The 12470-nt window shown below is 37.5% G+C and overlaps 1 protein-coding gene across 1 annotated transcript; it reads right to left on the bottom strand.

Moving 5' to 3' along the window:
- Window positions 1-3286: 3286 nt before the first annotated feature.
- LOC128203772 (uncharacterized) lies at window positions 3287-10032 on the bottom strand. The gene is made up of 9 exons (XM_052905311.1): window positions 9960-10032; window positions 8304-8570; window positions 7333-7396; window positions 6619-6675; window positions 6152-6262; window positions 4953-5000; window positions 4419-4591; window positions 3778-3903; window positions 3287-3500 (listed from the first exon to the last, which is right to left on the bottom strand). The coding sequence occupies exons 2-9, from the start codon at window positions 8559-8561 to the stop codon at window positions 3405-3407; spliced, it is 933 nt and encodes a 310-aa protein (XP_052761271.1). The 5' UTR covers window positions 8562-8570; window positions 9960-10032; the 3' UTR covers window positions 3287-3404.
- Window positions 10033-12470: the final 2438 nt, after the last annotated feature.

Here is a 12470-nt window from a genome sequence, read left to right as displayed (position 1 = left end):
GTATGTATGTATGTATGTATGTATGTATGTATGTATGTATGTATGTATGTATGTATGTATGTATGTATGTATGTATGTATGTATGTATGTATGTATGTATGTATGTATGTATGTATGTATGTATGTATGTATGTATGTATGTATGTATGTATGTATGTATGTTATGTATGTATGCATGCATGCATGCATGCATGCATGCATGCATGCATACAACCATATATGTTACAATACTGTATTCAGCTGCTATTGTTTCTTCTCGAATAGCGTGTCGCTCATATTTTTTTTAAATAATTAAACCTCATTTTACTAATTATATATGTTTTTTATGTTTCAGAATAACGCTACATACTTAACACAATTAGCTAATCCATTGTGAGATGTGGGACGGAATCTTTATATTCCCATGTGTCTGGTCTGGGTGTTTACTTTCATGGCAATATGTTCTTTATTTCTGGTTGCATCATCCACACCATGTCAACGGCGAAGAATCACCATAGCAACAAACATTTGTCTGTTGGTTGTGATGCATGTTCCACCAGATAAGCCGTATGGTAACAATATTTAACTGCTATTATGGAATTAACATTTAATATTTCATTAGAAATCGGTTCCTTTTCTGAAACAGGCAAGACTGCTAACACATAACTCAGATTTCCCTCTGAAAATATGCAGGTAGTATTTAAGGAATGAATTGCGGGGTTGATGTCATTATCGGGGTATGAACGCAATTGGACTTGTCTAAGTGTGTGGAGTGCGAAGGACTCCACTCGTACTTTGACCAGCCCAATTGCGTTCATATCCCCGATAATGACATCAACCCCGCAATTCATTCCTTATATTTACACCAATAGTTAATTATTTTATTCAAGAAATGTTAAAAAAAATACTTCATTTCATTTCGGATTATCTTTTAGTAATCCTTTTTTACCCATTCTGTAAATAGGACGACCCGACTGTTACCGGAAACATTTTTTTTCAAATGACGTCACAATAACGCGGGAAAGATCAACCACTTGAAATCACTTTTAAACGTAAAATTGAAACACTTTTGGCAACAAAACGTTTAAAATATAATAACTAAGCACTTTCTTAAATGATGACTTATATTTTACGGGACCTGCTGACACAATACAAACCATTACAAGATCAAAAGCTTTCATATATATTGTTATGCGATGAATTGCGATCCGAACATATCCGAAGATCTTATAATATCGGACTATAATAGGGTTATTAGTACTGCGTTTTGATCCGGGAGGTTGTTTTCGACTCTCGTGGATTATTGCAGATTTTGATTCCACTCGGCTTGCGCCTCGTGAAATCCGAATCTACAAAAACCACTCGAGTCGAAAACAACCTCCCGGATCAAAACGCAGTACTAATAACCCTATTATAGTCCGAGGCCGACGTTAAATAAACGTACCTTCCCGGATGAACGCCGTTGAAGAGAAACATTTTTGGGCTTGAGCTTTTGTAATAGTAATAGTTCTGTAAATGAGATACTTCAGGGGAGGAAATTCAAATATACAATACATAAATAATTCAGTGCGGTGTTCTCCCTTCTACATGCACTGCTCTGGCATTGAAATTAATTAAATAGACGAAATATGCCCAGTGACATTGTATGTAAGATGAAAGAGCATATAGATATCCTGTATCATTACCCTTTAATATATGCCTCAGATTCTGCTAACGTATATTGGCGATCTTACGTCAACTTCTTTGTAAGCTGGGTCATTTTCCTCTATATTGCTATGTATCTGTGTGTAATTTCAAAAATTATAACCCCTGCGTATGTTAGTCATTTGCTTATGAATATTCTAATGATTCTTATTTCCATATTGTGCTGTTACAAATACTTTGTTCAAATATGTACATTTTTAATAAGTTGTTATACTCTCTGTGTTTGAGCTATTATCTGAATTGTAAGGGTATTTTCTATACAACAATTGAGCTCACATTCTCTTAAAATTGAAGTTAAAAGGTAAACTAGAATAACACACTAGTATAAAAGTTTAGTTTACCACCTTTTGCTATGATGTCTGTTTTATTCTGCTGCTCATGGAATACTAAGTACATCGAATCACAATGATGGGTGCATTGGGTTGTTAGTAGGGTTCGAGTGGTGAGTGAGTGTACGGGCGGATGATTCGGCAGGTGTGGTGTCGAGCGAGCGAGTGCCATACTATCATTCATATGATATTTTATGAATATCACCTAAGAGTCATTGCTAAAGCCGTTCAGCACTTTCAATGCTTTGATTCTTATAATAAATCATTTTTCTAACGTTGTTTTTAAACTGTTAAGAACCCATGTTAACTTTCTCCTCATGTATGTTGTTGTTTATGTAGTGAAGCACTAGAATCAGGCTGTGACCTCTGGATGTATATGGACGGTTTATATTGTTTCGCTGCAAGTAGGTCGCGCAGTTATTGCCACTTAGCATTAAAGCATAAGGACTTTACTCTTAGCAAACTAAATTATTTATGCAATAATTCTCTACACAGGGAATCACTTTGAACTTAGTATACAAATACGTGTAGTGCAAAATAATATAATTTTTACACGGAATTCTTCTAATCCTAAAACGTCGTGAAGGATATGCTATAGAAAACATCCGTCAACGTACAATTATTTGGATTTAGTATACAAATTACACTTTAAAACAATACAACTAATTAATGGCATTATCATTGGGTTTTTGTTTAACTACTTTTACTTATTCACCGTCATACCAAGGTTGTTTTCGATGGCCGAGGTGCTCCGACTGGCGTCAATGCTCCTGGGGCGGAGGCACCTGCAAGCTTAATTTTTGCCATCTTTGTTATCAGTGACTTTCACCAACAACCGCATTAAATCAGCATTGTTGAAGACTGAGACGGTTTAAAAATGCTACTTAGTAATTGTTCGAAAATCATCGTTTTTTATTGTATTTACGATTGAAACGATACACATGCAGTTCAATAATACACGTTTTTTGGAACTGTGATCGATGCTTTCATTTTCTCTTGCATGGAGCGATTTTGAAGAATGTCAATGTAAACCTGATTTTGAGAACGTGTTCGCAGTTCCGGGCCTACAGTGACCACGCGAGGCGACACATTTTGACTTGTGGAGCAATGTCTCACCTACGGCCATGAAATGGACCGTACACATGGCCAGTTTTGTATGCCTTTTTTACACGATGTTGCGTTTTTTATGACACACTTTGAAAGATGCTAATCATATTAAACACATTCAAAGGTCAAAGGTTAAAATGATAAAAAGCGTGATTATGCATCAGAGCTCATTATATTTACTTGGTTACCATACAGCCGTCAAGGGAAGAAAATTCAAACACATGAATCATCAATTACAAACTATCTGCATACGTGTATTTAATATCTCATGTCCAGCTCAAACACTTAAGGCCATTTAAAGGTGTAGAAATAATCTGGGTTCAAATACGTGGCCGCAACATCCTTGACATCCACGCCGCTAAAGCAGTCCTGCATAGCAACCTGAAAAACAAGCGACACATCCTTTCAATTATTTCTTTGCCGGTTATAACTATTAAACATGTAATATACATTCTATGAAACATGACCATTACTAAACGAACGAACGAACCCTCTCATGGAACTTCAATTAAATACTAACAAGGAATGTAATGTCGTTTATTTCGTTTCCTATGCGACGTCAATTATAAACGTTACGTAGATATTTAAAAACCCCAACAACAAATATATTATTAATAAACATGCTGGCTGGATGGAAAGCAAACGCGGTTCAACTCACCGAAAATGACGTTGGGCTGGTGCAGCCCATGAACACGCCCATTATACCGAGTGGCTTCTGGTTGTTTCCGTTCAGGTAATAGCCCACTGGTTCACCTGGCTTCAGTTGGGAGCAGACTGCGCTGACCTACAGGGATGGGAATTTAAACGGAGTTTCAAGTTTCAACTTTTCTTTGACTACACCATTTAAACTGAAACAAAGGGCAGTCGGAGCCGCTTAATAAACCACGCCTTCGTTTTATTACCAGAGTTTGATAAGGTGATTAGTTTCATCAAACACTTCAAAACCTGTTTCCAAAATAATGTTTTGACAGTGCTCCGTCAGACGTAATGTAAAAAGGTTTGTCGAAGTGCTTTAAGAAACTATATTCTCAATCAAACTCTGGTAAAAGACCGAGACGAGGCTGCGTAAGCGGCGTAGACTGAGATATGTTTCATTTAAAATAGTGAAGAAATAGGAAAGTTATCTTTGTTTTTAGTCTTCATTCGAAGCAAAATATTGCCTTCCGACGTAGCATTTATGACGCAATTTATCACGTGGTATACACACACTGAATACATTCATCTTCGGATACCCCGATGTGCCATGTATGAAGTGTAACGTACGTAAGTACTGTGGTATGCAATATACAATAAGCCTACCTGTAGATCAATCTGCCAGGTTTGAAAGTCAAAGCTTGGGGCATGACAGTGTTGGTATAGCAATGATTCTGCAGAGTTACCGCCCATCGGACAGGGGTTGCCGTTCGGGTGGGAAACCGTCTGGTGATTCTTTATAGCGTCCACCACTCGTGGGAAGTCGCATTTAAGGGAAGCTGAAAGATGTGAATGTAGGAAAACAACATGGAATGAGTAAATTAATGATTAATTGTTTATTCATTTGTTATGAGAAAAAAATCGCATGATATGAAATGTTTGCTATAACATAGAAACCATTAATTATACCTAATAATTACTTTTTTTTTCAAATGTTCAAACACTAGTTGTCTACTCCAAACTGGCGGACCTGTTTGCAGCTATCAGGTTAACAAATATGTGCACAGCTCCATTTTAACAAAGGTTAAAGTTAACAAAAACATACAGAGATAACTCCTGAAATATACGGACTAGTTTGTTCATGTCCTTAAATTTCGAATATTTGATGAAGATATAAAGGTCAAACAAGATAACACTTACGGTTCATTACACTGGCTGGTACCAGAGTGACCTTTTTCGTTGTTTGGGCTGGAAAACGAAAATAAGCAGTTAAAATTTAAGCACATATCCCGGAATGGTTGCAAAAAATTACATGTCAAGTGAATGCAACGAAACTTTTATACTCAACCATAAACAACCGACAGTACATTTTCGTTAAGATGAAATGTTTCACCGTGAACGATCATGAATTGGATAAAAATCAAAAGAAGCCATACTTTTCCGTCAAAAGTTTTTTTTTTTGCATTTAGCCTCAGATAAGTATGTTGTACTTGATTTTGTTGCAATAATGCTATTTTTGAAAGCCATTTTGTCGTTGTATAATACTATTGCCATTGTTTGTAAGAGTACCGTTTTGTCGTTGTATAATACTATTGCCATTGTTTGTAAGAGTACTGTTTTGTCGTTGTATAATACTATTGCCATTGTTTGTAAGAGTACCGTTTTGTCGTTGTATAATACTATTGCCATTGTTTGTAAGAGTACCGTTTTGTCGTTGTATAATACTATTGCCATTGTTTGTAAGAGTACCGTTTTGTCGTTGTATAATACTATTGCCATTGTTTGTAAGAGTACCGTTTTGTCGTTGTATAATACTATTGCCATTGTTTGTAAGAGTACCATTTTGTCGTTGTATAATACTATTGCCATTGTTTGTAAGAGTACCGTTCTATACGTTTTGAGAAGGATATCTACTCAGTATATTAAACGGAAGTGTGGTTGTTTCTCGGATATACAGTCATAATAATTAGTGATGTTCCGAGGATCGATTATAATCGAAAACTGATTGCTTGGGCCTGAAATCAGCATCAATCGATTGCATTAGGTCATAATCGATCATCGATTCTATCAATTTTCTCCTTTGAGTTTATTTAGATACTTGGAAGTGTTCCGATGTTGTCGTTAACAAAATGACCTAAAGCAACAACAACACTTTACAATTTCAATCATACTCATAACATAAGCATCGTTAAGGATTACGCGTAAAACTGCAAATAAGGTATTGGCAAAATCCGATTGTACTACCGATAATCGGTTACATGAGTGGAACTACTTATCGGTAGTCAAACTACAATCGATTCCCAACACTAATAATAATGTAAAGTTTCCTTATTTGGGTTTATATTTGCAGCTAAAGGGCGTTACTGTTTCTGTGTCTGTAAATAAGTATGAGTACGTACGTGGTGTCGGGGATGGTGTAGGTTTAGGAGTAGTTGAAGTAGTTGTTGTTGGCGGTGGTTGTGTCGTCGACGTTGTCGTCGACGTTGTCGTTGTTGGAATTGGCGTTGGATCTATAAACATACAATATAAATGTGAGTTTTTTTCTTCCGGTACACCTCAAGCATAGCGCAGTGTTATTCCGGTAGTTTCCGACGATGATTTAATACAAATAGGAACATACACGTATTTATATTAGTACTTCTGAACATCTTTATGTGTTTCACACCGTATCGATATGTACATCGAAAAACAATAAAAAAACCACACAACCTTTAAGATCTATGAGTATTATTATTTACACCATTCTCACATAGTTTTCCTTAATAGCAAATAAAGCTCGGACATAAATATATAGGTATTACTAAGTAATTTTATATTCTTAAATCATAGTAGTCTTGATGTAAACGTATGATGCATTAGGATTTACTTAAAGTGTATCCACTTTGGATGGAAGGGGGGCAGGGATTCTTCCAGGTCACTACTCCTGAAAAAAATGAGTCATGCTAATAATATTAAGTTTTGCTTTTAGTTTAGATTTTACATTAAAAGCTCTGTTCAAAAATCATCCAAGATGAAGATGGTAAGCAGATTTGTGACAGAACCAATGTACGTTAGTGCAGAGATAGGTAATAATGTTACATAAGCTAACTAGCACAGGCCCTTTAATAACTTATTATATGTTGGAGGTACTTGACGCCAGATGACGGACGGTGAAATGAAGCGGAAAACTGCTCCGAAACAACGTAGACACAGAGACCGACATATTTCTTTTTCGGTGATGTCATTGATCGATGCACACTTTTAACAGAGATTACCACTGCTGAGAGTTCTAAAAGAAACGATTACGTGAATTCCAAGGTGTTCCGCGCTATTTATAAACGGGAACACTCGGCTGAGATAGCGAGTGAAACAACATGACTGTTGCATTTTCATAAAATCATGTAAAATGATCACATTCTAGCTGAAATAACACTTCTGTGTTTGTTTTGAGGAAATATTGTTATTGTCGATTATGAGTCTCTTTTTACCCCCAAAATTATTCAAGCAAATTCAAGTAAAATACCTTTAACATATTAAACATATTAATAATTATGAATTAACAAAGAGTTAAGACAGGAGTTCCTGTCACATCCCGCCCTACCTCTCCTTCTCGGGTAAATGCAGTTCTTCTCTCTTAATCCATAGTCTTTTACCATATAGACCACCTGAAAACATGAAAAAAGAACTGCAGTGTCTAAGTGTGTAAGGATGGCTTCGATCTATAATGTTTTTGCGTAAATCTACCCACCCCAGATGGCCATGTTGAAAATCGTTATCTTGTCAACGGGCAAAGATAAAGTACCCGTATGAAATTCAGTTGTTGTTGTTTTTACTACACACGAGTAGTTTTTTTTACTTGGGTGGGAGAAAAAACATCTTTTATGGCCGAGATTTAAAGAAACTTATAATCTATCATGTCTTTCCTGTCCGGATAGCAAAATCCGATATGAGCCAGCAAAATGCGTATCCGAAAATAGGATCGATCTGTGCTCTTGCAAACCTTAAACTATCACTTTGTTGAAAAATTTACGTAGAAAACGCGTCTTTGTACATTTCATTAAGCGCGTGCATGCGACGTCTTCTAACGACGCCACGACGCATTGTAATTTAAGACCAATACGGACGTCACATAGCTTTTTTATTCAATTTTATTTTCATTTTTATTTTAGTCGTGCATACGTGTTTAATATATTGCGCTTTACTAAATATACCACAAGTAATTGAAAAAATGGCGCGTTTTGGGTATTGGCAGATGGAATTTTCCAACAGCTAAATTCACTCGAAATGCTTATCCGGTTTGCAAGAAATTAATAGCACCAATACCATATTTAGTCAGAAACACAAATGAAAAATAGCCGCATTGAAATGAAACTAAGTTTCCAAGCTAGAACAAGAGTCAGTATACATGTAGACGACTAAAATGCTACTTACTTTAGGTCCACTGACGAACTTAATGGACATAAATGAAGCATTTATCTGCTTGGCCTTTAACGGACTTTTTCGCCCTTTTAGTCAACATTGGGCAATCTAAACAAATCAACAGCATGGTCACATATTTATAACTTTTATTACCTCATCTTCGTTCGAAATCGCAGCCACAAAACCACCGGAGGTCAGAACACCCTCGGCTTTCAGAAGACACGGATCGTCGAAGTCATCCGCATATAGGGATCCGACTTCCGTTGTCCGGTCCATGCAGCCATACAGGGGACGCGGGTCCGCGTTTATGCCAATGCAATAGCAGGTCTGGGGAGCAGGAACGCCGCTGACCAAGGACCCTTGTAACAAGGCCACAATGGCCACACCCAACAGGGCCGCGAAATGGGTCATGGTATGTATCTGCAAGCAAAGTGGCTGAAGAGTGAAAAGAAATACATGCACCCAGTCTGAATCATATTAATTCAGGTACTATACTATACCAGTGTGTGTATACCACGTGATAAATTACGTCATATATGCTACGTCGGAAGGCAACATTTTGCTTAAAATAAAGACTTAAATCAAAGATAACTTTTCCTTCACTACACCATTTTAAATACGGCCAAATGAACAAAAATGTTTCAAGTAAATATAATTATAAATCAAATGATGATGAAGTAGCATTGCCTTTTTAGCAAACGGTCATTAAAAAGCGATATGGTTACTGTAACAGGTGTCCGTCACATAGCTTAATCACTAAAATATGGCCATGCAGTCCTTTGATATTGTTTGAAATTTAACAAAAAATAATTAAAATTGATAAAATGACATTTCAATAAATTTCTAAGAATATAACTTGACCCCCCCCCCCATTTTAATTATTTTTTGTTAATTTTTAAATAATATCAAAAGACTGAAGGGCCACATTGCCTTTTCTTTTCAACAATATCGAAAGACTGAAGGGCAGTCCCAATTACTTGCCCATTCACCTCCTTCGTCTAAAATCAAAGTTGACCACAACAAAAACACTAATGACATGCAATACCGATCTTCGCGTAACATTTATGATTAAAATCATCGGTCAACCTCATTCGCAAACTATTGAGCAGTTTCTTTCGCCAAAAACAAACTAATAAATAGATACCTTTGTTAAGTACCAAAAGGTCTTGCCCAATTAATTTGAAATTTATCAAAAACTTAAAAGATACTATTAGTTTACTAAACTAACTAATAATATGCTTCAATCTGATTTTCTATGTTGAAATTTAGGCTTAACCTAAAAACAGTACTAAATTAAATTGAGATTGCTATTGTATAATTTCTCGATAATAATATGGTATATATTATTTATTTTCATTACTTTTATTGATATATTTATATGTTGGGGGGTACTGGGTGAGGGGGGTAACATTCGAATGTGATGTACACTCTATGAAATGGTAATTGAATACTAAAAAATGTATCCGAATAAAGAAATCTGACGCTTGACTGTGTTGACTTTTATTATATTTGCCAAATAATTAATTACTTAGTATTTGGTTTTAGCGAATAAAAAGTTTTTAAGTGCCTGAAAGCCGTGGGTTTAACGGAGACCGACACCGCTACCGTACCTGCACTTCCTGACTACAAAGACATTCTTCTCCTTAAAACCAAGGGCTCACGGTGAACTGATAAAAGTCACGAAAGCACCCACTTAAATAAATTCAATGTTGACTAACAAATAAATAATATGCATAGAAATTAAACATGTGTAAAGTTTCTTAGTCAATCATCTAACAATCTTATGAAAACAAAGACAAAAAACCTTACCTTCGATGTACGTTATGATCAAGCCAGAATTTAATAAAAATGATGGTAATTTCAGAGACGTCTCTAATCAAATGTTTGCGGACCATAGGTTTTTATAATGACATTTTATCTAGGTTAAACAAATCTAAACAAAAAGATTAAATACTTTCCTGTTCTTGATTTGGTACATTTTTATATTGAGGGACTGACGAACAAACTATGGGCAAGTTTAAATAGTTGAGTTCATACATTTGTGTAGCTTTTACTAATTTCTTTAACCTCGATTGTGATGAAAGCTGATGGCGTATAGAATCACTCTCGAGCCTTTTCCTGGGTAGAAACCAGTAATGGTGTCCAATTTGAGAAGCCATGAGACAGTAACCTGATAGGGATCGAACTAACAACCTCTTGGGTGAATGGCGGACACCTATACCACTAGACCACTCTTACACTTCTTGGTTTTAATTACTGCAATGGAACCAAGCATGTACATGTACGAATAGCAAGCGTTGATGTAAATGGCACAATGCAATATAATTATACAGATGGTACAATACCCTAAAATCTAGTATTACGTTGGTTAATACAGACAAATAAAAGAAAATGAACACACCGAAAACAACATCATACAAATTACAAATATCCAACAAAATAATATAGTTTTTATTTTGTTATTTTTTAGTGCACATGGGTTTGAGGTTTTCACACTGAAAAGGTCAACACATTTATACAAAGAGACCATTGACTGTGGGAGGTTTAAAACCCTCAGGGTTTTCAAGTTACCTTCAAGTTCACTTTTATACATACCATACACAAAGCAATATTTCAATAAATGAAAATTAAAACCGAGAGAAACCCAACCGCCAAACAACCCACAGCATATAATAAGGGAGCTCTATGTGATGTAACAGACTGTTAAGATGCGGTTTTCCTATACCATGCTTGTATAATCTGCTGTGGATGCTGTGTGATGGTGATGTCGTATCCATACCATGCTTGTTTATTTGTTAACCATTTGATTCCTGGTCATTGTGCCATTACCCAAGATCGTGCAAGTACACTAGTACTGTTTAAATATCAAGACGTTAATTGATCCGAGGGTTGACCTAAATTCGGCGCTTGATATCGTACTGACCTTAAAGGTGTCAGCAGTATATCGTCATTTGATATACAGGAATCCGTTTGATCCATGTGCATTCCCGCTTCATCGGTACCCAGGCTTTACAGAGTTGGCAGTACCCAGGCTTTACATTACGGCCAACTCTGTAGTCGGTACCCAGGCTTTACATTACGGCCAACTCTGTAGTCGGTACCCGGGCTTTACATTACGGCCAACTCCGTAGTCGGTACCCAGGCTTTACATTACGGCCAACTCTGTAGTCGGTACACTGGCTTTACATTACGGCCAACTCTGTAGTCGGTACCCAGGCTTTACATTACGGCCAACTCTGTAGTCGGTACTCAGGCTTTACATTACGGCCAACTCTGTAGCCGGTACCCAGGCTTAACATTACGGCCAACTCTGTAGTCGGTACTCAGGCTTTACATTACGGCCAACTCTGTAGCCGGTACCCAGGCTTTACATTACGGCCAACTCTGTAGTCGGTACTCAGGCTTTACATTACGGCCAACTCTGTAGTCGGTACTCAGGCTTTACATAACGGCCAACACTGTAGCCGGTACCCAGGCTTAACATTACGTCCAACTCTGTAGCCGATTACTAGGCTTTACATTACGGCCAACTCTGTAGTCGGTACTCAGGCTTTACATTACGGCCAACTCTGTAGTCGGTACCCAGGCTTTACATTACGGCCAACTCTGTAGTCGGTACCCGGGCTTTACATTACGGCCAACTCTGTAGTCGGTACCCAGGCTTTACATTACGGCCAACTCTGTAGTCAGCTCCCGGGCTTTACATTACGGCCAACTCTGTAGTCGGTACCCAGGCTTTACATTACGGCCAACTCTGTAGTCAGTACTCAGGCTTTACATTACGGCCAACTCTGTAGTCGGTACCAAGGCTTTACATTACGGCCAACTCTGTAGTCAGCTCCCAGGCTTTACATTACGGCCAACTCTGTAGTCGGTACCCAGGCTTTACATTACGGCCAACTCTGTAGTCGGTACCAAGGCTTTACATTACGGCCAACTCTGTAGTCAGCTCCCGGGCTTTACATTACCGCCAACTCTGTAGTCGGTACCAACGCTTTACATTACGGCCAACTCTGTAGTCAGCTCCCGGGCTTTACATTACGGCCAACTCTGTAGTCAGTACTCAGGCTTTACATTACGGCCAACTCTGTAGTCGGTACCCAGGCTTTACATTACGGCCAACACTGTAGTCAGTACTCAGGCTTTACATTACAGCCAACTCTGTAGTCGGTACCAAGGCTTTACATTACGGCCAACACTGTAGTCAGCTCCCAGGCTTTACATTACGGCCAACTCTGTAGTCGGTACCAAGGCTTTACATTACGGCCAACACTGTAGTCGGTACCCGGGCTTAACATTACGGCCAACTCTGTAGTCAGT

This window comes from Mya arenaria, chromosome 9, assembly GCF_026914265.1.
Source record: "Mya arenaria isolate MELC-2E11 chromosome 9, ASM2691426v1".
In the NCBI taxonomy this organism is placed as follows: Eukaryota; Metazoa; Mollusca; class Bivalvia; order Myida; family Myidae; genus Mya; species Mya arenaria.
This window is presented reverse-complemented; position numbering and strand designations above follow the sequence as displayed.

Bases quoted from the DNA above. Each gene is read 5' to 3' on its own strand.
- LOC128203772 (XM_052905311.1), bottom strand. From the start codon at position 8,561: ATGACCCATTTCGCGGCCCTGTTGGGTGTGGCCATTGTGGCCTTGTTA. The intron at 6,263-6,618 runs GTAAATCCTAAT...GTATGTTTATAG, and splicing joins CCAAAGTGGATACACTTTAA to ATCCAACGCCAATTCCAACA. The intron at 3,904-4,418 runs GTAGGCTTATTG...CCATCCCTGTAG, and splicing joins CCTGGCAGATTGATCTACAG to GTCAGCGCAGTCTGCTCCCA.